This window comes from Ostrea edulis, chromosome 5 (genome assembly GCF_947568905.1).
Source record: "Ostrea edulis chromosome 5, xbOstEdul1.1, whole genome shotgun sequence".
Taxonomy (NCBI): Eukaryota; Metazoa; Mollusca; class Bivalvia; order Ostreida; family Ostreidae; genus Ostrea; species Ostrea edulis.
In genome coordinates, this window is record NC_079168.1 from 68,913,625 (window position 1) to 68,941,149 (window position 27,525).

The window sequence follows — 27,525 nt, forward strand, 5'->3', positions numbered from 1 at the left end:
CTACCTGATCAAGATAAAGGGCTCACGGCAGGTGTGACCAGTCGACGGGATGCTTACTCCTCCTAGGCACCTCTGGTATATCCAGAGGTCCGTGTTTGCCCAACTCTCTGTTTTGTATTACTTATGGGAGTTATGAGATTGATCACTGTTTGTTATCTTCACCTTTCAATACGGCTATTTTTATGCCACCGAGATCGAAGATCAGGGGGCATATTGTTTTTGTCCTGTCTGTCATTCTATAATTCTGTCTGAAACTTTAACCTTGTTAACAACTTTTGAACAGTAAGTGATAGAGTTTTGATATTTCACATGAGTATTCCTTGTGACAAGACCTTTCCATGGGTACCAACATTTTCGACCCTGTGACCTTGACCTTGGAGTTTGACCTACTTTTTGAAAACTTTAACCTTGCTAATAACTTTTGAACAGTAAGTGATAGAGCTTTGATATTTCACATGAGTATTCCTTGTGACAAGACCTTTCCGTTGGTAGTAAACCTTTTGACCTACTTTTGATTGTTTTACATTAGTCATAACTTCTAAATGGTAAATATTAGAGATTTCATATTGTACATGAGCATTTCTTTTGACAAGATCTTTCTACAGGTACCAAGATATTTGCCCTTGTGACCTTGGCCATCTTCGGAATTGGCCATTATCGGGGGCATTTGTGTTTCACAAACACATCTTGTTTTGGTTGTTTGTTTTTTTGGGGTGGGGGGGGGGGGGGGGGTGGGGTTGCAAATCTTGAGTTTTAGCAAATATTAAACTCTCAATCCACAGTATACAGGGAAATATAAGCCCCGTTTTATTTTTGCCCCCTTTGCTCTTGTTGTCAGTGAGTGAATTTAAGACTGGGCAAATGTAAATGAGACAAGTTATCTCTCTTTTAACAAAACTGTCCAAACAAATTTAAAATGGGGTGAAATCATTTGCAAGTGTAACAAGAGTAACACAAACAGTACAACATACGCCTGTCGGACAGTGATATTCAACCTGCAAGTATATTATGCACTCTGAATTGATATCACATATTCTGAATAGAAAAGCCTTCAAGTAGGTCATGGTGCACCAATCCATCTGGCATGTTTTCTCCAAGAGGGAGGTTGTGACAAAATGTCAGTGCAATATCTGTATCTATGAAGAGGAAAAAGTCCAGGAAATTATTTGACCTACTTTTAGCCCTAAAATAGGTCACTGTGCACCAATTAAGTTGAAATGTACACTGATTATGTATTTCTCTGAGAGGGAAGATGTGACAAAATTTCAGGGCAATACCTGTATCTATAATGGAAAAAAATCTGGAAAACTGTTTGACCTACTTTAAGCTCTAATGTAGGTCATGGATGGACCAATCCTACTGAAAAGCAGGCATGGAGTAATCGTAATCGAGTAATCGTTAGTAATCATTACTTTTTTTCAAGTAATCGACAGTAATCTGTAATCGAAGCTATTTTGAATTACTTGTAATCGTAATTTAATTATTTACAGCTAAATTTTGTGGTGTAATTATAATTACTTTTTCAATTCCATTCAACTACTCTACACTAAAATATTGTCATTTTGTTAAGTTGGAAATATTATAGTTTAAAGTTTAAATTCCTGGCAAAGCTGTTTTAATTAGTGAATCAATGTTGATGACTGTTCATCACAATTTAATAGCCCTATGGATATACACAGGTTCACTTGAGTGTACAAATAGTTGAATTCTGTTAACTCTGTTTCCACTATATATAACTGTTTTTATATACATGTATAATAAAAACCTTAAAGTAAATGATTTTAATCGATTACATCATCCTAAGTAATTGACAGCAATTGATTACAGAAGAAAAATGACTGTAATCGATTACACAAAACCCCCTCCAAGTACCGGTAGTCAATTATAAATTTATCATATGTTTGAGTAATCGTGCCCATTCCTTCTGAAATGCAAAAGGAACTTGTATTCCTTCCAAAGGAAGTTTATGACCAAATTTCAGGGCAATACCTGTATCCATAACAAAACTGTTTGACCTACCATTAGCCCTAAAGTAGGTCATGGTGCACCAATCCAGCTGAAATGCAAACTCACTCTTACACTTCTTGAGGGAGAAATTATGACCCAAGTTTGCAGAAAATAGTCTGGAAAACATGACCTCTGATGGACTGCCAGACAGACAGATGCATGGACAATGCCATAACATAATACGTCCTGTCTAACGACGGGCATATAAAAAAGGGTGGGGGAAAAAAACATGGGGGAAAAGTAATCCTGTATACAGTATATAGACAGTGTCCCGTGAATTCTTATATCACAACAATAGATTCTCTTGTGTACTAATGAGGTGATTTAATGCCAAGTTGAAAACAAAAGTATAAAAACTGATGGACTCAGTCCTTGTCCTAAACATGAATCTTGTCTCTTCAGAGGAATTTCCCACACCCATACTCAAAAGATTCTATTAAGAATACCTGAGCGACGTGGATGACCAGTGGTCAGTTTAGGTTCCACTGTATCTTTCATTAACATAATAGGGTTTCATAATCATAAGATTTTCTAGAGTTGGTTCAATCTATATGAAAAATGCTTTCAGTGTAGTGCTGGAAAAATCCAAGCATTGAAGTGAACTGGGATGTACACCAACTGCTGTCTGATTGAAAGTTTCTCACTGCTTGAACCATTAGTGCCAGTTCAAAGTCTATCTTCCTATGCCCCAATCTCGAGGGAGAACTACCAACTTGCATAATAACCCATCGTACCTGATCAATGCCTAAATGTGTGGCCACTCCATCAGAAACATACAGGATCTTCTTTTTACGGTCCAATAATAACAGAAATCCATTCATGGCTTCCAGCATCAACTGGCTTTCCTCCACTTTACACTGTTCCACACCTAAAAATAAGTTCATATTCAACACTTTAACACTAAAAATAACATCATCTACATCACATCATTATGCACAACGTAATTACTTCAGATTAATCATCTCATCCACCTCACACTATAGAAATACCATCATCATCCACAATTTCCAAGATATCAGCTCTTCTGTGATGGAGGTATGTTCAGTACTCTAATGACCACTTGGGTAGGTACAAGATGTATACATATACAATATCATGACTAGTTATGTAGATAAAGATAAAAGTTATGAAAGTGTAAACTTTGTATATTTCAGCTGTTGGTATACATTAGAATGACCATATCAAGAATAATTTGATTTAAACAATATTTTATTCACAAATAAGTGAACAGAACTGGGCAGCAGGCATAGCCTATTTTAGCCCTCTCCCTATCAAGAATAATTTGTTTGAATTAGGCCATTAAATTCAATATAAAATAATTATGTATTTCCTCTTGGACACGAGTGCTACTTTTATTAAAGGAAGATGATGATTAGCGATTTTTGTGCGAGCTATTTTATTATCAAATACTCATAAAATTGCTAGTGTTTCCCTGGAGTTCAAGTAATTGCACGACAGCTGGTAATCATCCTCTAGGCAATGTATGAACGCAACAGTAAGCATTTGTACCCACTGCGCATGTACGAAACAATATTTTGTGTCTCACCGTACGTAAAAGTTTAACAAAGGAAATAAACTATTGGGAAACTCGGAAATTGCATATTAATCCACCTCAGCCTCCCCTCCCCCCCATCCCCCCAATGCTCACCTGAGTCTCCTTGCTCATGCAGAAATAAAGACTCATTTGCATGGGACACCAATCAGTGTAAAACCCAAATTGTGGCCCCTTTCTGGTTTCATGTAATGGAGTGAAGAACATTGTAAACCTATGTTTCTTTACGTGATGATACTTGCATGTATCTATTTGTCATTGACAAATTTTACCATTGTGGTTATTAAGAAAGTGACTTTTAATTTTTTCCTATATGGTCATGGTTTGAATATAATTGAATCACATTATCGTATATATAAGCAGCGATTTTTTTCCTTACATAACTGGTACCGATAAACGGTACCATTCCCAATGCCAAAAACCGTTGATTTTTCCCAATTTTGAGACTAAAAATTCCCTATTCACTTGCCGAAAAATAGACCACTGACATCGTAATTTACTTAGTCTGAAACGTTGTTCGAGTTAACTAAAATGTTCACTTCCGGTATTAAATGGAAAGTACAGATCACATATTGTAGAGCTATGACAATTCTAAAACGAGCCTACGATGATTTCTTTATGTTTCACAACAGCAAATATTACCGTATAAAAAGTTTGTAAAGTGATGAATACTTCTTGTTTTGTTCTTTCTTTTCTTTTGTTTTGGTTGAAATCATTTGCCGATACGTTGGTAGGAAATTCCCAATTTCTTCGATTTTGACGCTATTTTTCCCAATTGAAAAAAATTGCTGTATAAGGATTCTTGCATATCATAATGACATATTGTTGTCTTTGTGGTTATTACGATTTTCATTTCCCTAACCCTGTTCTGCAACTCACCCACCCCCCACCCACCCCCCAAATATAATATATATGAACTTGAACAACTTTTCCATCAAATTCCTTTGTAAATCTTTATATTGTGGCCCTGCCTTGGTCCTAAAAATCTTGGTTTCTTCACTATCATCAGGAAGCTTTCTATCAAATCTAGTCTTTTATAGTTTAGTGGTTTTACATCATCAGATTTATATAAACAACCCATTATATTTTCATCATTGTAAGTTATCTTCCCTTGGGAGAAGTACAACTCTTTATTTGATAAACTTAAATTTTCTTTTTAATATCCAAGGATACCTTGTGCCAAATTTGGTTTAAATTGGCCAGGTGATTTTAAAGAAGACACTGAATAAATAACGATGCCAGTACATAAATTTTGACCAGTAAATCTAATTATGGCTCAGGTGAGCTAAATTAAACATCATCAACCAAATGTTTTCTACAAATCATTTAGATCTTACATCTTAACTAACTTAGTACATTTGGAAACAGTGTATGAAAATAATTTGTGCTTGCATATACTGGTAGTCTTAATTAAATGTTATTATTTGGAAACAGTGTATGAAAATAATTTGTGCTTGCATATACTGGTAGTCTTAATTAAATGTTATTATTTGTTCCCCCCCCCCAGAACAAGGATAGGTAGACAAGAATGTTAATAGAGATATTCAAAGAGAAATTCACTTGTTAGAGTATACAGTAAGTATTGCACAAGAATAAAGTACACAAAAAAAATGTGTACATTAAAAAAAAGATCTTCTAACAAGAAAAAAGAATAATTTTTCTTTAGTGATTATAAAGGTATCAATGAAGTGATTCATCTATTGTATGCAACAGTAGTTTTTGTACACAGATGGGTATAAATTCTTAGGATATCATGAACAGTAGGCCTGCACTGAACTTCCTGAACTCCCACATTGAGGCTGAGCAGCTTGATTTTCAACAGCTGTCAATACCAAGATGCTAGTAAGGAACATAAGGGTCTAATAATATTCATTCATAATTAGCGTGAAGAATATCCTTCATGTAAAAAATAATGTACACACGTTTACCATTAATATTCAGGTGGTCTTACTTTCCACACACAATTAGCCGGTGAGTGATATGTGATCATTTAGTGGCATGTGGTTTACTACTAAATATAAAAAGGGTGATCTGTAATCTCCCATTAGAGAGCTCAACAATCTAGTGACCTTTGTTCTAAGTCTACCAAATAACACTGACTAACAAAAGCATAGCCTCCATCTCAATCACTATAACCTTGACCTTGACCAAATTGCATTACTTAAGAAATATCACACTCTTTGATCATAAGCAATGTAGTGTCAGCATAAAATTAGAACTACAATTCAAGCGTTGCAAAGTCAGTTTGAAAAAGCAAATTCATGTGACCTTGACCATGTCGAAATGACCTTGTATGTGCAAACAAAACAACCCCTTTATATCAGTAGCTTTTCATAGGCCTTCAGTGCCTTTCCACTTCAAAGTTATGATCCCAACACACTGTGAAGCACACAAACACAGACAGACAGATTGGTATGGTAATAGTAATTTGTATTCGTGGGTGGGTGGTAAAATGAAGTTTGGTTCACAGATTACTAATTATACCGATGTTACAAGAGTCACATACATATACAAATAACATACAAGAGGCCCATGGGCCACATCGCTCACCTGAGTCACCTTGGCCCTTATCTGAAGACTTTCCATATATATTTGCATGTAAAACCTTAGTCCCTATTGTGGCCCCAACCTACCTCTGGAGGCCATGATTTTTACAAACTTGAACCTGCATTATGTCAGAAACCTTTCATGTAAAAGTCAACTTCTTTGGCCCAATGTTTCTCGAGAAGAAGATTTTTAAAGATTTTCTCTATATATTTCTATCTAAAACTTTGATCCCCTATTGTGGCCCCAACCTATCCCCGGGGGCCATGATTTGAACAAACTTGAATCTGCATTATGTCAGGAAGCTTTTACGTAAACCTCACCTCTTCTGGATCAGTGGTTCTTGAGAAGAAGATTTTTAAAGATTTTCCCTATATATTTCTATTTAAAAGTTTGATCACCTATTGTGGCCCCAACCTACTCCGGGGGCCATGATTTGAACAAACTTGAATCTACTATGTCAGGAAGCTTTCATGTAAATCTTAGCTCTTGAAATTGACCCAGTGGTTCTGGAGAAGAAGATGAAAATGTGAAAAGTTAACGACAACAGACAACGTACAAATTTTGATCAGAAAAGCTCACTTAAGCCTCTGGCTCAGGTGAGCTAAAAAAGTTTAGCAACATATGCTTCATAAGAATTTTAATGACAAGTCAAACAAAATGTACTATCACAAGAGTATTCATTGGTTTTAGGCTGGTCATTATGTAGACCTTTCATTTTAAGGACAGCTTATACCTTACAGCCAGTGAAACTGACATAAAGATGTGGAAGAAATCAACATTTTGTCCATTCTCCCAGCATATCTGGCTGTTAAATCAAGCTTGTAAATATGACATATGGTGGAGAGGATTTTCGTTTAAGTTCAGTTAAAATCAAGAGCCCAAGTCAGGACAACTAGAAACAAAGTTCTGATGAGGTAATAATAAATCAGTCAGTGAGAATAAAAATTACAAAAAAATGCATGTTGCAAAACATTTGTTCATTCAGAAGATATATTGGTCACAGTAACTTACCATTGACGACGATCTGGTGCGTGCCATTCTTAACAACAGGCAGTGGAGATTCTTCCTCTCTAGCAGGCACAGGGTCCTCGAGAGACAACTTAGCCATTTCTACAAAATCATTTTCATATGTACTTTGAATGACACGCGTTTTTATCTAGTACGTTATTTGTAAGTTTTCCACGAAATCAAGCCAGAATTTTATTTTTACGGATATCCAAGTAAAAATTTCTTCAGATGTCTATACCAATGATATCATAATGTAATGTGATTGCTCAAAAGTATACGTAAAACTTGAATATTCTGTAAGTATTGCATAGCAATTACAGTAAATGTTCCCCACCAGCCCCAAGTTAAGTCTGCACAATCTGATCAAAACCAGATTGACACTGATTAAAACCAGATCGACATGGATTAAAACCAGACCGACACTGATTAAAACCACAGGCAATTGCATCGCTTGGGGTCGAATTTACTATATAAATACTCTTTATATAGTAAATTCGACCCCAAGCGATGAAATTGCCTGTGATTAAAACCAGATCGACACTGATAAAACCAGATCGACACTGATAAAACACTGATAAAACCAGATCGACACTGATAAAACCAGATCGACATGGCCAATAGAGGAGCGGATTGAAGATCTGGTTTTAATCAGATTGCAGTCTTTGCATAATATTTCGACTCAATAATCTTATGTCAACAGTTTATGCATAATCAAATAAATGAATAAATAATAAAAACTATATGAAAATCCAATCTAACAAGTCTATAAATATTGCCTGAACTATGTCTAGTCTTGAAATTTCAATTGTATCGCTTTCTGCATTTTCTATAATTTTAATTTATAACCTGTTTATGATCAAAGACGTCTTTATCATCGCATCATACATGCTTCTTTCATATTCTTAACCTTGAGTTCCTTTTGCTGTGTTAAGAAAGTCATCACCGTTATTCTGAATGATCATGCATATATCAAGATTGGCATTATCACTTCCATCAAGCATCTTCAACAGTCACAACTTTATTTTACCCACGTTTTAGTCACTTAAGCATTGCCTTGTGATGTCTAGATCTCTCGTGTGTTTGCCTAACCAGGAAATATTATACATTTATTGCATGATAGTGAGGGAGATATGAAGATTTATTCACCCAAGAAAAATCATATTCCTCGAGGGCAACACTGTGTCAACTACACCACCCAACACTGTGTCAACTACACCACCCAACACTGTGACAACTACACCACCCAACAATGTGACAACTACACCACCCAACACTGTGACAACTACACCACCCAACAATGTGACAACTACACCACCCAACACTGTGACAACTACACCACCCAACAATGTGACAACTACACCACCCAACACTGAGACAACTACACCACCCAACAATGTGACAACTACACCACCCAACACTGTGACAACTACACCACCCAACACTGTGACAACTACACCACCCAACACTGTGACAATTACACCACCCAACACTGTGACAATTACACCACCCAACACTGAGACAACTACACCACCCAACACTGTGACAACTACACCACCCAACACTGTGACAACTACACCACCCAACACTGTGACAACTACACCACCCAACACTGAGACAACTACACCACCCAACACTGAGACAACTACACCACCCAACACTGTGACAACTACACCACCCAACACTGTGACAACTACACCACCCAACAATGTGACAACTACACCACCCAACACTGAGACAACTACACCACCCAACACTGAGACAACTCTATCACCCAACAATGTGACAACTACACCACCCAACACTGTGACAACTACACCACCCAACACTATGACAACTACACCACCCAACAATGTGACAACAAACATTAACTTGTTGTCTACTGAATCTAAAGAAAAAAGAATTATAGAAGTTGGTCTGGAAATTAGATAAAGTGATAAATCACTCTGGTGAAGGGGAAAAATATCCCTAAACCTATTTTCTAAATGTGAAATTGTATTCCATGCCCACAAGGCCTGTCACTTTTGCTGTGAATGTCTACATATCACTAGACCAGTAGTAGCTAATAGTGTTGTACAGCCAAGTCTATTCTTTATTTCAAATGACTGAAATCCCTTCAGACAACCAGAGGTGCAATCATTCATTAGATTTTGTGTTAACTGAAAAAATTACTTCTGACAAAAACAATGCTGTTGGTAAAGGACCATGCTCTATATCACGAAATGGACATGCAATTTATACAATTTATCACCATAGAATTTACACCTCTTAAAATATGGCAAAGCAAAGCAGAATTCTTGGATAGATGAAGGTTGCAGTTGGGGTTCTGTCACAATCAGCAGAGTGCATTCAATGTTATCAAGCCAGTGCATTCTACCACAGATTCCAATTAATACCATCATTAATCAGGAAATGCAGGCTACTGACATTCTTTTTTACACAGCATGTACATGAAGTCTGGAAGTGGCGAAGTAATGGGATATGAACAGTATTGAATGCTTGCCAGAACAATTATATATGTCATTCTTGATATGTTCCCATACAACCTCAGCTAAATCTATTCATTACTTAAAAGAATTATAAACAGCCAATAAATGTCAAATTTATGCTCTGAAAACACCCCTCAATTCTACTTTCAATTTTCCTGATAAACGCGATCAACACCTCATCACTGGGGTAATATTCTAAGTGATAACATTTACTAGGGATCCATGATGATATTGTCTTTAGAATTCCTCTGGTAATCAATGAATCCACCCATGTCATGGTAATCATTTCAATCATTTCTTGTCTTCCAACAGAACATACACAGTAGAGTCAATATAACCCACCATTACAAAATTAATCTGCAAACTCTATAAGGTTGTCACGGTTTGATGTTTTACAGATGGCTGCTGCACAATAACTTTTTTCATGGCAAGAAAAAACCAGAAACCCCTGACTACAGCTAAAGTCTTGAATGTGACTCAGTCACGACCAACACTTTGCTTGGAGAGTGTCTGCTGTTTCAAGAATGCAACATTTCTAGTTTTTGACAAGTATTTCTCCAGAGGGGTTTAAATAAAACAATACAAACTGATCCAAACCAGGTTATAATCCTATAACCTTCTCAAAATCTATTATTTGATTTTCTAAATCTTCTGAAGCAATTTATTTAATCAACATGAAAATCTTAATTTAATAAGTTGCTGGGCAATAATACTAAGAGCCGTGTATAGAAATTTTGACATCATCTGCTCCTCTTCAAGCCTAAGGAAACCAATATATATGATATTAAATGTATCAATGTCTAGTACATGCATATTCTATCACAATATAAGGGAATCATATATTTCTTGGCAGTCAAAGAAACTACAATATCTCATGTACTTTGTTCATCTGGTTGCTGTCTACTTGTAAGAGTGCTGCTGAATACTTATCAATGACCACAGAATGCAGTAGAAAATAGTTTTAACAAGTGTCTCCTCCTCTATACCAGAAGCTAGATTTAACATTGAAGTTCATTAAGTATACCAGGCTTGTCATTAAATGCTAAAATCGTGCATACTAAGGGCTTACTTAATTCCTAGAATATTACATGTAATAAGATCCTCACACATAGAGAAGCTGAGTCGGCACATGTCAACATCAATCTACAGAATGATAATAGGACTAAAGAGGCACTGGGTCAAGGAAAGAACACCTCACACACTGTATCTTATAACTGATGTGTTTGAATTTACAAAGGATTTAATCTTCTCATCGGCTCAGATATTGGCAAGAAGGAGTCACTGATGTAGGAGGAAACTGAAGTACCCATAGGAAACCGAAGTACCCATAGGAAACAGAAGTACCCGTAAGAAACAGAAGTACCCAGAGAAACCAAAGTACCATAGGAAACAGAAATACCCAGAGAAACTGAAGTACCCATAGGAAACAGAAGTACCCAGAGAAACCGAAGTACCCAGAGGAAACAGAAATACCCAGAGAAACTGAAGTACCCAGAGGAAACAGAAGTACCCAGAGGAAACAGAAGTACCCAGAGGAAACCAAAGTACCCTGAGGAAACAGAAGTACCCAGAGGAAACCAAAGTACCCAGAGGAAACAGAAGTACCCAGAGAAACTGAAGTACCCAGAGAAACCAAAGTACCCAGGGGAAACAGAAGTACCTAGAGGAAACAGAAATACCCAGAGGAAACAGAAGTACCCAGAGAAACCAAAGTACCCAGAGGAAACAGAAATACACAGAGAAACTAAAGTACCCATAGGAAACAGAAGTACCCAAGAAAACCAAAGTACCCAGAGGAAACAGAAGTACCCAGAGGAAACCATGTGTCTGAGTCGGTGACCACAACACCACCTCACATACAACCACTGCTGATCCTTAAAGGATCAAACTCGGGTTGCAGCGGTGAGAAGCCAGTGCATTAACCACTGTATACCCACGTAGTTAAATCTGTCGAATCAAACACCAGTATAACACATTCTACTGTGAATTCCTACTCTAATTTTCATATCAAATTATTTTTATTTCCCAGTATTGTTCTTTTAACTGTGCAAACTGACACAAAATACCTCCCTTGGTGCATGTCCCATTAAACATGCTTTATTGTCTGTAATTTTGAAGACAGTGTTTCCTGGGATTGCATGAAGATCCAGCCATGAAAAGTCCAAATGTCTTATATACCATCAAATCAAGATGTACATCCAAGAGGAGGAGATCCCATCCACAAACGGGAATCTAATAAAATGCTTGGAGAAATGATAAATGAATCCATTCACTGAAAAAGGTGGCATCAAGGACACCACAATGAAGTACAGATGTGGCTTCAGAAAGTTGATGGTAGTGGATTACCCAGGATTTGTACAAAGCCTGGACCTACAAGCACGGGATCCTACTCCAACAAATGTGGTTGATCCTTCTATATGAGGTTGTACCATGACAGTGGAAGGAAGCCATGGAACGAGTGGTGTATGTTACCAGAGGAGATGGCCTGGAGTTCTACCATCACTTATGTCAAGTAGACTTCATAGCAAGTCATCCCAATCCCTTGTCATCTGTGGTGGAGGAATTCAAGGTAGTTAGTTGTAGGTGCCACCTAATAATGATCCAGGGACTCAGCAGATGACCGAGTTGCCAACGCTCAGGGCTCCAGACACAAATTGAGTGGTCTGCAAAAACATTAGTTGACCAAGCAAAGAGCATGCTATATTATATATACTGTAAGACAAGGTGTGGGTATGACACACTTCCAGCAGTGGTCAATGAGCCGCAGTATGGTTTAAGTCAAAGTAAAGCACACAGAAGACAGAGCTAATTGGAAAGCTAGAGGCCTGGATGAAGTGGGGCTTGCTTTTATGCAAGATGACATGGGCAGAGTTGTGGAGAAAAGACCAATTCAGACTTTCATTCTTAATGAGGTAGGTGTATGACAGGCTCCCATCTCCTGTAAACCTTCAACAGTAGAGACTAACGGAAGACGCAAACTACAAATGTGGAAAAGGGGCACATATTCTATCAGGTTCTCAGGGGAGATATAAACGGTGGCATGAAAGGTCCTGCAGGAGTTAGCTGATGTGCTGGAGGTGGAAAGGAATAGGATACAGCCCACAGAAGTAAAACAGAAGAAGATTCAGTTTGTGAGACAAAGTGAAGCAATAGCTGATGGTTAGGACAAACACCATTGCTGGATAGAGGGTGAGACTGAGAATTGAGGCCGAGTTAAGGTTAACATCATGGAAACAACATGAAGCAGTGTTAAGCCTCTCAGCAATCAAAGACACTGGTCACTATAACTGACCGTACCATGGCAAGAGCATTGTGAGGAGGCATGTGAGAAAAAGAGTTTCAAGTAGGCAGACTGTAGGGATCAGGAATGGAGTATTTTGGCTGTTTTCTTGCTGAGGTCTGGTGTAGAAGGTTCCCAGCACACAATCAGCTCATGCTCAGAAAACCAGGGATACATGGCAGATAAAGTAAGACTGGTGAAAAACTAGAAGCCGTAGAGAAACAACATGCTGGCTAAGGCATCGTCAAGACGATCTGTGTTGGAAGCCAGAATCCATCGAGTAGCTGGCCACCACTGCTGACCCATCAAATGTAGGATGTCATTGTCCTGGATCAAAAAATCTGAGGAAGGTTGAAGACCATCTGATGATGGTTGGAACTGGCATACGAGCACTAAGGGGAGAGCATAGAGCAATAGGCGTACAGAGCATAGACTGCAATCTTGACTTTTTAGTTCATCAAATGTAAAGTCTTCATCTTTTACAGCTCCAAAGCTCTTAAACCATGAATATATTTGCAGACAAAACAGCCTAAAACTTGTCTCTTATTTTCAATCTCAGCTACAAAAAACATTCAAATACATGTGAATCCTAATGACAAAAGAGATTTAGGGTCAACATTAGTCCGCCAGAAAAGACCTCCCAAAAATTCTACCTGTCCAGTGGTATTATTCAACTTCATAAACCCTGCAGGACTACTGTGGAGAAAAGGAGAGAAATATTTGTGACCAGGGTAAACAGTATATAAACAAATTGTGCTGTCTGGTTTGGAGACAGGAGAAATGATTGACTGGTTAAGCCTGTCTGATACATAGGAATGACAGCAGATGGGCTGCCAAGACAATGAAGCCAAGAAATCTACTCATAAAAATCCACTTTATAATTAATCAATCATGACACTATATATGTATAGTTTAAGTTTTACCTATTATATAAGATTTTCAACGGTAAAATTCGCAGGACCAGCTGGACAATCTAAATAATGCTAATACCTCAGTTACATATGTCATTTCAAACCGAATATTAAATTGAGACTGATAAAAAAAGAAGAGGACTTGTCATATGCAAGAGAAATCTGCTTCATCCCATCACCTGATGCTTCATCGAGGAGCGTCTTAAAAATAACTTCTAAATACCAAAATCAAATTGCTTTCCTTTTTTAGCGACACAAGAGCCTGCATTCCAATCACTGGGATGCCAATATATAGGGTAACCAAGTGATCTATTACTAAAGCTGTGTCTGCAGGGACAGCTGAAGTAAAATGTTTTAAACCCAACTGGAAAATATTGGGGAATAAAATACATAAAGGACAAATAACTTGTTTCATTGGGATCAAATAGGTAAATTATCAATTATATAATAACTACTTGATTATATATATTTATTGAAAGCTTTTCTTTCTTAACCCTCATTATGGCATCATGTGGCCCCTATCAGGAATTCCATAAAGATAAATTAAAATGCATGAACACATGCCCCATTACTTTTTGCCAAGTAAATTCCTTGCTCTCTCTGGAATTCGTAAGAAATTCATGACAATTACCTGTAGTGTAGGTTCTTCTATTTGTTTTCAATTAAACAGCATTGTTATCATGATATACTCTGCACTTTTTTAAATAAAGTTCTCATAGGTTATCATTTAAATGTACTTTCTCAAATTACACAAATCCATTTACACCTTTAATTAGACAGATCCTCTTTACACCTCCAATTAAACAGATCCCCTCCCCAATGTTTCAATCTACCTACATGCACATTTGAGAATGCTTAACTCCAATAAAACATACCTCTGAATTTTTTCCTATGCATAAGAGTTGGCAGTCGAATTTTAAAAATCCTGACATTTCTAAACATAAAAGCAGCGCGAGGGGTGCACACAGCCATGTTTGTTGTGCTGAGCCAGGACACTGTGCCGTGTCAAGTTTTACTTCCTCGGACATCTATATAGCGATGATGAAGGGGGAAGTCTGTGTAGTCTGGTAATAATAAGGTATTGATCACCGGCTTCTGTATTGCTGTGTAGCCAGCAATACACTAACAACACATTGGCCATGAGATAGGATGGCGGAGGAGATTTATTGTTTGGGGAGCGTTATATCGTGCACCTGAGATGATAGGTGTATGTGTGACAGGATACGTTCAACTTTATCTCTGTGTTGCAGAAAATAATAGCCATGCTGCCCACGATAAAAATCTTCCGTGGGGAGGGGGGAAGGTTACCAAAGAAGTCTGAGTATCATGGATTAACCCAATTACCTACTGGTACAGAGCACACATAATCCTTATTGTGTTTCCAGACCTTGACGAGTTCTAAGTGTAAGACAGAAAAGTCAAAAGATTACCCAAGGCAACTAAATATTGGCAACTATATTCTCCAGTGGTTTATTGGGTGATCATACCAATCTAATTTTACTATATGATAATTGCACAATCCATGCCCTTGTTTTCACTTCCACTACTAACTATACTGAATGCACCGACTGTAATGTATGTGTATATGAAACAAATGTCATGATGTGTGTTTGGATCTCATAGTATGCACAGATCAAATCATGTGTTTGGATGCTGTAAGTTTACGTAGATCAAATCATGTCATCTGTCCTGATGCTGTAGGGTATACACATTAAATTATGTTTGGATGCGGTCATACAGAGTTGTGGAAAACAGTATCTAGAGAGCTAGACATTCGGACTATCAAGGAGACAAAGTAAGCCCGTTTAGAGTGATTTATGCCAGTTTAAAGCTGAAGTCATAGAATACCAATAAAAAGTCCATAATGTTTTATTAACTACCTAATAACTATTCCATTTATCGCTTGATTCATCCCCCCCCCTCCCCATTAATTTTTCACTCTCTAAGACATCTTGCTCATAGTCTCATCAGATATTAGTTTGTGCATTTGATAAGAAAGTTTATTTTCCTGTGTATTTTTCATTTACTTTAATAAGTCGAGTGAAGTAATGTTGATCTAGTTTTTGCAGCAGAAGAGCAGCTAGTGAAAATTGTTTTATACTAAACAGTACCACTGTCAATGCATGGTTAGAGGGAAAACTTGAAACCATAAATCTGAAATACTGTCTCTTCCTTGAGGTAGCTCATTACATCCATACTTATACTTTTTACGACACTACGTCACAAGATGGCGGTTTTTAAATTAAATACTTTGTAAAATTGCATATTTTTTGCCTTTTTCATTTATGTACTTATTGGCGCTGCGAAGCGACGTGACGAGCTCGCCCCAATGATCACACATGTGATTTGTTCTTCATCAGATGAAAAATGATGAGGATTACCCATAGTGCTTCCGGAAAAATGTCACCGTCACCATGGTTTACTTCATTGACAATCCCGAAGATAAAATAGATAAATTGTTCGAAAGTACCACCAACGTTTTTAAATTTCAGACAAGCTTTCTCATACCTTCGTACGTTTTGTTGCTTGGTTTGAAAGAAAAAACATTGCAGCTAATATGACATTGCAATGCACTGTTTACATCGACTGCGTTATATTTCCTGCATCAAATGAATAGGCAGATTAAATGTCTAAAAATGTGTTGCAAGATGTTATTAAGGTTCTTTGCTCATCTTAATTATCACACTGGCAGTGAGCCACCTAAGTTCACAGTGTGTACTTAATGAAAACTGTCCAGTCGTCGTTGTATGTCGCCAAAAATGTTGCAATTCCTCTGCCTCATCTAAAGAATTCATTCAAGTAAAACCTGATATAAGACGGTTCTGTTTAATCAAGTAAAACCTGATATAGGACGGTTCTGTTTAATCAAGGCATGTATGTTTCAAATTCTCCACTCCACTCCCTAACAGATTCATTCACTGTCAATAACATTTCTTGCTAATGGATGGATGACCAGTTTTCCCCAGCATCTTATTTAACTGTTGAAATTTTCATCCTCTTTAGTGTTGAATGGAATTTTCATGTTTTGTAGTATCTAAACAGCCAATAGTATTTTGTTTGCAGTTCTTTCGTAAAGTTCTCTTATCTGTACTACTTGTGCTGTCATTGCAAATGCTAGATGTCATGTCATTTCATCAACGTCAAACTTTTAAGTCATTCCCACCCCTCTTTCCGATTCTCTTTGAATTCCTACTTCTGATTTTTCATACTTTATCCTGCCATCCTCAAGAACTTTCAGGTTTTTTTCTGCAGGTTTTGCCCCAAACTGTCCACTTTGGACATGTCTTTACTTTAAAACAGCTTCCATCTCATATCAGCGAAAAAACATTGTGCAATAGTGATGAAACGACTGTCGCCGACAATCAATTGACGATCATTTTTGGCTCTTCAATTCCGATTATTGATTCTATTTTTCTTAATCGATTATCGTCTGTACACTAATATATCTAATCCGAGATTCATCTGACTGTTAATCCCGCTTTTATATCGAGACATGTGTGGGGAGAGTCAGAGTGGACTCCACATTGAAAAGTGGGAATTCAGTGACACCAGCTAGCGTGTATGCTGCACATATATCCATAAAACTAAATAGAAATAACCTCCAAAATAAGAAGCATTTATCAACTACATGTAAATACCAATTATATCGATCATTAATCGATACAATTTTTCCGATTATGAACGATTATCGATTATGAAATTTTTCCGATTTTTCAACACTATTGTGCAATTACATTCAAATTTTGAAGAAAATTACAACAGAAAAAATATGCTGGTCATTTAAACTGACACTGACTGCATTTTTACCTGTCATGAGCAATTTAAATCAGTATTGCTGGCATGGCCAATTGACCATCAGTTTTCCACAACTCTGTAGTGTATAGAGATCGAATCATGTCGCTTGTGTGGATGTTTTAGTGTATTCAGATTAGTATGTAGTATGTAGAGATGAAATCAAGTCATCAGTTTGGTTGCCTGGTGTGGACAACATTTCATGCATCAAATGAATAGATTAACCAGACCAAAATTTTAAAATCAGATCCTTTGATCCGCATTTAGTTTGGTAGGTAAGTACTCAAAGATCTAACAATATCAAATCCATGGTCACAACAGAGCTAGCTGTAGAACTGTAGCACTCTGGAAAAAATAAAAATTGAGAGCTACAGATCCATCTGCTATACAAAAAAAAACAACTTTGACTTACAGCACTATTTTTTCTGCATATAATTCAGGTCTTATATTGGCACCCAATCCATGCTACAGTTGAAATTCAGCATCTCAAACATCATTTATCTCGAATACCGTGAATATGTCAAAGTGAGTTGAAGTCCCAAATACACTTTCTTTATGTATTTTATCTTCAGTATCTCGAACCTTCGGATATCTCAAAGTTATTTCTTGATCTTAACAAGTTTGAGATAACAAGGTTTGACTGTACATACATTCAAGCACTTATCAAAGCCAAAACTAACAGCCTCAATAAAATTTGCTTGTTTACATAGCGATGTTAGGTGGACATTGTTCGGAAATTTTAGGATTTCCTTAGTTGTAACATCCAAGGTGTTGTGAAAGATGAAAATCTATGGAAGATGTTATGATTTTAGGAATAATCTGTATGCTAAGCTTGATTTTTAATTTTACAATAACAGGAATGAAAGGATCAGACTAAAGACCTTATAATTACTGGAGATAATTCAATTAAAGAAAAAATTAAACATAAATCTATTCTTTATATACACTATGACTAAAAATTATGCAAGCACTCTTTTAATCAATTAGCAAATTTTAAAGAAAAACAGTACTTATTTTTGTGACATTTTTAAAATCAGAAGAAAATATAAAATGACATCAACGTTCTTCAAAATTTGCAAGGGACAATACAATTACATTTCAAATTCTATCAATTTTAATAACAAATATTTCTAAAGAATGGATACCACTTTATAACTGAAGTAAATTTCATTTAATATTCATTAATATAACACAGTACACTAAAGGATAAAAAAAATGTCGTTCTTAATTAATCTAAAGCACGCGATAATTTACGAAAATATCCTAGTCCATCCAAACGAATCAATATTAACAATGATCAACTAGTAATCTTTAGTTTTCACAATCTAGTCGTATCATCTGATTGTTTAGGAAAGACATCAATACTGCAGAATCAAGAAAACAGATGAACTGGAGATTTTTGTGTCAGTCGTTTGACAACCCAGTCCCCAGTGTGATGATGTTCGTAAATGCTGAGTGACAAATATGGGAATAATTGATGACGGCATCCATAAAATTCTTATACACTGATTTTTATTGTAAGTTCTGCTAGATGTCACAGTATTTTCAATTTTATTTCAGTACAAGTTCATATATCTACCTATATATACTAGGTCAGTTTGTAAAGTACTGAGATTTGATTCTTACTACAATATGTAAAAGAAAACAGGAGATGGGTGGTAAACCCAGATAGCAATGAATGCTGTATTCCTTCTGTGTAAAGATCCATAACTCTTTATAACACCAGTATTCCAAACAAGCACACATTTTAAAATAGATCAAAAATTTAAGCTCTTTCTGTTGTCAATTTCTCTGAACAGACATTCAAACATAAATTCTAACAGTCTGATTACCCCCATCCCCACCCCAATCAATAGATCTGTGAAGAAGAGACATACATGGTTTTCTTTTCCTAAACATGAATTCTAACAACAACAACCCACCACTCCCACCATCAATAGATCAGACAGACAAACATGAATTCTAACAGCCTGACCCCCCCCCCCCCCCCCCCCCCCCCCCCGGTCAATCAATAGATCAGACATTCAAACATCAGTTCTAACAGCCTGACCCCCCCCCCCCCCCCCCCCCCGGTCAATCAATAGATCAGACATACAAACATCAATTCTAACAGCCTGAACCCCCCCCGGTCAATCAACAGATCAGTAAAGAAGAGACATATAACCACATTTTACTGGTTCAGGCTTTCCAGCGTATAATCTCTTCTGACACTACACGTTTAGAATTCCCTACTATGACAAAGAGTCTATCCACTCAAACCAAAATCAATCAAATCAAAATCAATCAAACCAAAATAAGCCAATGTAGATGCTTGTATCTGTGAGCACAAGCAATTATTTCTAGCTACAGTATATGAATATAACAAGTGCTTTCGTTAAAATTTTAATCAAATTCTGTTCTTTCTTGGTTTGAGGCAAATGCATGTATTGCATATAAATATTACTATCATCATAACCCATGGTCTCATTTCTAAATAGTCCTTTTCTGTTTGCGACATCTAAACCGTAACTAAAATGTCAAGGTCTGATTGAGCACTAAAGAATTAACATTAAAACTATTCAACAGAAAATCTGAATGTCATTCAGGAGCATTTCACATGATCTCGGTGTTTTTGTTTTTCTAAAATGAAATGACAGCAAAGAACTGGTCCTTGTGTGTTACTGCATGATTTCTAGCCGAGCAGTGTCCAAGACAAAAACTGGAAATTCTACACACTAGATAAGAGATCTATTTTCAGTTCTTTTTTAAAGGACATTATAATTCGAATTTCATGAAAAACAATTTCATGCTGTCTACCATAAATTCAAGATGCAGGCTGTTTTTTGTTTCAAAATTAATGCATTAAATTTAATATCATGATGACTAGTTTGCACATTTCTGTCACTCTAATTACAGATAAAAAATGTGTCTCCTGGACATTTTCTGAAATTTAATTTACATAATTTTGAGTCACCACAAGTTGAAAATAAAAATAATCTCATTAAAGTGACAGGGAAGCATGTCTCAATCCTTTATCTAACTGAAAAAAATGCAATGTCATGCTTACAAAGCAGATCACAAAAAAAAAAAAAGAGCAATCAACCTGAAATACATGTTTATTTTATTGAATTATCCCCTGTAAGTTCAATAGGTCATAGAATACATTAACCAGCATTTTGCTATTCTGGGGTTTTTCCCCTGAAATGACTGTAAACACTATATCATCCTTGTTCTATGTCAGCTTGGTACTGGGAAGTTCAGTGACAGTAATCACGTACACAAGAGACAGGGAAGGGCTTGATTTACATCACAAAGCTACAACATGCAATAGGACGTTACAGTCACTGGACATGAAACACAAGTTTTAACCTTTAACCTCTGTACTTTTATATCAATAGAACAATGTGTCAATGGAATGAATATCATAAATTTATAAATTCAAAATCTGTAAGAGTAACAACTACAAGTATTTTACCAGAATAAAAACTGCTGCATGTGAATGAAAAATTATTCAGAAAAATACAAAAGTACAGGTAATTATTTCTCTGATTTTAAAAATTAATTACCGGTAGATATATCTCACACAACTACACTTAGGACTGAAGATTGACTTTCATCTGCAGAGGAACATCTCAAAATCATTAAGTCTGAAATTTCTGTCAAGTTTTATTCCAATAAAGTTTAAACTATAGGAAAAACTGCAACAGCAGTCACCAAAATTCCCCATATATATATCTAAAAATCTTAGAAATTTATTTTATCAAAATCAATACATCTTGAAAACTACATGTAAACTGAACATTCTTGTCAGGTTTTAATCCAATCCAATTTAAAGTGTAGGAGAAACTGCACTGACAAACTTGAGTGCTGGAAGATCAGGGATTGCACAGATAATGGGGAGGGACATCAATAATTTCTTTGATATAATTCAGCATCGCCAATCAATCAATCAGTTTCCCCCACGGGCTGATCGCTTTCACTGTAGCCATTTTGAGAATAAAAACCTCTGTGATTGTCATTCCTCATTCCCCTCAAACCCTTCATACAAAATGCTAATCACCATGGATATGAAGCGAAAATTCCTCACAAAATGATAATCATCATCGAAGTCCCCACTCCCCTCAAATCTTTCATACAAAATCCTGATCACCATGGTTATGTAGCTAGAATTCCCCACTCCCCTCAAATCTTTCATACAAAATCCTGATCACCATGGATATATAGCTAGAATTCCCCACTCCCCTCAAATCCTCCATACAAAATGCTGATCACTGTGGATATGTAGGAAGTGAAACCAATGCTTTAATTCCCAATTCTCCTTAGATTCATAAGAAATGCTGATTACCATGGAGTATAGAGAGTTCAGCTTGACAGACAGATTGAAGGACAATTATTGAATGTCCAATGTCAGTAAAGTGAGGGCATAAAACTCAATTGATACTGTATATGTGAGATGGGGTAACTGGTAGGTAAATATGAGAAGTAAACACATAAGTTTTTAGTATTAAAATAGTTCTGAAGCATCTTCCAAAGTAATCCCAGCGAAAAGATGATCATATTGTTGTAATCACAGTGGCATATTTCACTAAGACCCAAAGAGGTCTTCTTCTACTGTATCAGTAAAGGTTTGATACTAGACATAATATTCTTTTACAATGGCATCATTTTAATATAACAGTACTTTAATAATAAAACAAAAAGGACTTTTTAAACCATAAGAAGAAAAAAAGAATATCTTAAGCAATCAAAGATGTTTTCATTTACAGTCCTGGCTCTAGAGCCAAAAAATCTGAGATGGGCTTAACTTTGGGCTCAATATTACATCTTACAATTAAAATATATAGAAAATTCATTGAATGAGTTCAAAGTAGAAGTCAGTACGGTTTAAATTATGGTCTCAAGAGTCCCAGAATGAAAGGCTAGCAGAGCCACAGCTAAAACATATGTTGCTGTCAGATTAGTGGAATATATATCTGTTCCGTAAGCCGCTGAGATATACTTACCCTTCTCTAGGTACTGTTTCATCTGTAAGTAGTTCAGAATTAGCTCCAGCAGGGCATTCTTATCGAGTTTAAGAATTGTGGAACGTTCAAAGGGAAGTAATTCTATCAGCTTTTCCATTTCAACCGCCTCTTTGTCTCGCCTACTCTGGGCCGCGATTTTGGATTTTTCAGCCCTGATAAATATGAAACAAAAAACTATACCCTGGCATACTTTCCATAAATTCTTCAATAATTTCTACTAAAATGACAGCTTTTATATAGAACACAACACCTTGTAATCATTACATGTAATGGTAATTGTTTAATACAGCCTCCAATCATTTTTCAATAACATATTCACAGCCAATACCTCAATGTAATTAAAAAAAATTCTGTCAAGAAATTTTAAATCATTATATTTATCACTCTATTATAGTTGAATCATTCATTAAATTTCAAAAATCTATAAATACATGTACATGAACCAAAAAGTCCAATATTAACACAAATATATTCATTATCTAGTATCTGTCTACTGACAGTCATTTGTATTCATATAATATACAAAGAAAGTTTTAAAATCCCCTTTGTTTTACAGATCGATTCATTCCATGGCGACTTTGTTAAAAACAAATGATCCTTTAATATATGATTTGTTTTTACGCACCTAGTTAATTTTCTTCCTTTTCCTCCTGTCTCCATCTTTTCAAAGTTCTCCACTTTCTCAATTAGCTTGTTGTTGTCCTGCACAGACAACATCTTTATCCTGAAAAAGAAATCATAACAAAGAAATGTTTGAGTAAAAATTCATGCTTTTGATATAAGATCAATTTCTATGTTATTCTAATGTATACCATATGTGCAGAGTTTTTAGCGAGGATTTAATTTTAGCAATTATTAATGAGGGTGTAAAGAGCACTAAAATTGAATATCACTAATAATTTATTCTGAACTGTAGGCAATAGTTATCTTTCTTGGAATTATAAAATCGCTAAAATCAGCTCTTGCTTAATATATATACCCATTTTATGGAAAAATCGCTAAATTTGTGTCTTGCTAAAAATTCCACTTAAATATGGTATACTGTTAATTCTCATTAAGTAATGCCTTCTAGGATTTGGAAAATGTAGCAGTACAAGAAATTTGCCGATGAATTGAATGTATATTCATGGATAGAATGATCATACACCGTAACACATTCAATACCTATTTGCTGTTAGTATATTGAACATTTTAAAATATACCTATGATATGAATATATGTCATAGGTAGATTATTTTATTCTACAACAAAATACACTCGCTGTTGAAATTTTTTTTTATCATCATTACAATTCATATAAAAGAGTTCTGTTGACCATTTTGTTTTTATTCTCTTTTAATGGAATTAAAACAATTGGAGTTTGTGTGTTAACTATGGTCTAGTGCAGCAGTTTAGTTTATGCATGTCTAGTGAATGAACACAAACAAATACTTAGTTTAGTTCAAACGTAAAAATGTTGCCATCTGCAACAAATCCATTGTGGAATCATCAATTTTGCAATGTTATTTCGATGACAGCGTTGAAGAATTACAGATGTACCATCTAACAACTACAACTTGTTTCTCAATAATCGTGTTCTTTGGGATAGAAAATTTCCCCGAAATTACAAATCAAAATTTAAAATAGTTATTTAATTGCAATTATTAAGGTCGTTTTCCTAGTGGAGAAATTCAATTTCAATTGTTGCATTTTAATTACCATGCCATGGACAAGAGTCAATTGTAAAACAGTGGTCCAAAGAAGTGTAATCATGCAACTATAATCACGGAAAATATGCACCCTTTTGTAATTTCTGTCATATATTCTTCAAAATTAACCTATGCTTTTAGTACAGAAACTACTTATCACACTTTGTCCACTTTGAACTAGATTGCTAGTAAATGGGAGAATAGCTAATAATTTTCTACTATACTCATTCACTTCCGGCAAACCAAAGCACATTCGAGTGAACTTTACCTTTACTTTTGTGACTATAGTTGGGCATGCAAACTCCACCCTTATATTACATCTTGTGAAGGAAACTAGTAATACATTGCAACTGATAGCCATTTCCTAATGAATGTACTGCAGTTCAGACTGTTGTGAACAACGCGCAAATGAATCTTAATAAACAGCTGGGAATTCCAACAGAAATGAAAGAACAACATAAGACTTTAGTATAAAATTTAAACTAAATTTCATTTTTGAAAATACATCATATGAATTGCAACGCTTCATGCCGGGATATTTTTCATGAAACATACAACAGGCCCGACATTGAAACATCTTATTATGGGAATATCGATACATTTGGTCACATGAACAAATCCCACAAAACCTGATGCCAGGGAAGATTCAGTGATGTAACCAAATGTATTTATATCCTCATAGATGTTTGAAAATTATACTGAGTATATGATCATTTATGACATGTATAATCCAGGGGGAACTACCTTGTAGAAATTGAAAAGCACAAAAATGTTATCTATAACTTCGAATATGTCAAAGGTGCCTTTTGTATCCATGACCTTCAGACCCAAGAATATTTCTGCATGATATACAAATGGTTTTATTGAAATCATGCTGGAGTTCCTCATTGACAATATCTTCATGGTCTTTGGTGATCAGGTCTTCCAACAGTCTGTTGGAATCCCCATGGGCACGAATTATCCTCCTTTGTTAGCTGACCTGTTTTTATATTCCTATGAAGTAGAATTTATTCAAAAACTTTTATGCGAGAGGAAAAAATCTCTTGCTGTGGCCTTCAATTCGACATTTAAATATATCAACGACATATTATTTATTAACAATAATAATTTTCATTCATATGTCAATTCAATATATCCCAATGAACTCGAAATAAAAGGTGCCACAGAGTCATCCACTTCTGCTTCATACTTAGATATTTTATTGAAAGTAGATATTAACGGCAAACTAACAACTCAACTTTATGACAAACGGGATGATTTCAACTTCTCCATCGCCAACTTCCCATATCTATGTAGCAATATTCCGTTAATATCACCTGTATATATGGTGTTAACATCTCTCAACTGATTTGATACACAAGAGCTTGTTCTGCGTATGGTCAGTTTTTAAATTGAAGCAGGCTACTTACAAACAAGTTGATGGTGTAGGAGTTCCATCAGTCTCGTTTAAAGTCAGCATTTCGCAAATTCTATGGTCGTTATAATGATCTAGTTTGCCAATACAGCCTATCATTGGGTCAAATCCTGTCTGACGTGTTTCATGCCGATTGTTAAGCCGTTCTTGGCACACTGATTTTGACTGCTGATAACTCCGTTTACCTGTACAAGATATAGAGCTCACGGTGGGTGTGACCAGTTGACAGGGGATGCTTACTCCTCCTAGGCACCTGATCCCACCTCTGGTATATCTAAGGGTCCGTGTTTGCCCAACTTTCTTGTTTGTATTGCTTGTGAGAGTTATGAGATTGATCACTGTTCGTTATCTTCACCTTTTATTGAATTATATATATATATATATATATATATATATATATATATATATATATTATATATATATATATATATATATATAAAGGGGAAATATGTACAAACTAAACAGAAAAAAAAATTGCAATGTCTATCTGAAATGACCATGTGATATGTTTTATTTTAAGCTTTTAGGATTCCAGGAATAAAAAGTTGAATATCAAGAAAATTACAATACATATCTCCCTTGAATTCCTTAAGTACACTATCACTCTCATCTTCACAAATCATTACTTGTCATCACTTTGCAAGTTTTAAGACTTAACCATTAATTCTAAACATAAAGGGATATAAGAAAAACTTATAAGAAAAGGCTTATATTTAAATAATCAAATCTCTTCAATGGTTAAGTAGAGGGTTATTTCATTATATAAAGATTTTCAAGTTTCACATGCAGAAACTATTACAGTACTTACTATTAAGCTTGTTCATAATCGAACTACTTCTTTTTTAGTTCAACAGTATAAATTACATCATATTAATTGGTACAAAAACACACTTTATATGAACAATATAATAAATATTCACCATTCTTGCACTGTATCAGCCTCTTATGTGGTTTGAAGATTCAGTCAAATTGATTAAATCATATTTACCTTTTAAATTTCATGTTTAAAAGATCTGCCGTAATCTTAGGATTTATATCAAAACCATTCACTAAAACACGATGAAGAACGATGCTGCTTATTCTAACTTGAACCAACGAACAATGATAAGCATGGAATAATAATTATTTTTTAACAGTTTGAAGGGGAAACCCGTCACGCACGAGTGAATACCAATGAACAACACGGTAGTCAAATTGCCAGTCCAGGTATATTTATATTAGGTAATAAACTTCTTGCAATAAACCATGTCAGTAGCATGGAATACTCAATGTAAAAACGTAAACATCATTACAAAACAATGCTTCAAACTTATATAGGTCATATCATGCATCATGACTGACATTATTTCCACCTGAAATTTGACAGGTGCTAAACATCTATTAAAAATCACTCACTTTTTGCACTTCGACATTATCGTTTTCCTTTTACGCCATTCATCCAATTTTAAAGTTCCAAAGTCCTTGTATGTACATTTTCAAACCAAAGCACAAAACAAAAGTATCAAAATATTTTGATAAAGTTTTTTTTTATTCCGCCATTGCTAACATCAAAACGACGGCGATCATTCAGCGACCTTTAGTCGTACAAACGTTTGTATTCGGTATTGACTAAAAATGGGGTGGGAGTTAAATACGCTTGAAATGGGGGGTGGGGCAAATAAACAAAAATAATACGCGCAGTGCCTTAAATATGATACTACGAAAGAAGTAAAATTTAATAAAACCTAACTCATTATACCAAGTTAGTACCTCGTTATTGAAATGCTTTATTGACGATTACCAGACATGAGCCTCATGATGAGGCGTATATCAATCATAAATTAACATCATACACTTT

General features: G+C 35.6%; 1 protein-coding gene across 3 annotated transcripts in view; it reads right to left on the minus strand.

Moving 5' to 3' along the window:
- Nucleotides 1-27,287, minus strand: part of LOC125649021 (endothelial PAS domain-containing protein 1-like) — a 51,534-nt gene extending 24,247 nt beyond the window's left edge. Inside the window, exons 1-5 of one of the 3 annotated variants that reach the window (XM_048876223.2) lie at nt 27,084-27,287; nt 23,212-23,310; nt 22,566-22,738; nt 7,118-7,216; nt 2,742-2,875 (exon numbers count right to left, since the gene is read on the minus strand). In XM_048876223.2, the coding sequence (XP_048732180.2) occupies nt 2,742-2,875; nt 7,118-7,216; nt 22,566-22,738; nt 23,212-23,310; nt 27,084-27,100 (522 nt within the window). In that variant the 5' untranslated portion in view covers nt 27,101-27,287. Of the gene's footprint in view, nt 1-2,741; nt 2,876-7,117; nt 7,217-14,666; nt 17,673-22,565; nt 22,739-23,211; nt 23,311-26,676; nt 26,868-27,083 lie in introns of those variants that run through there. The other 2 variants (XM_048876224.2, XM_048876226.2) reach the window with 2 other exon arrangements.
- Between the last annotated feature and the right edge of the window lie 238 nt (nt 27,288-27,525).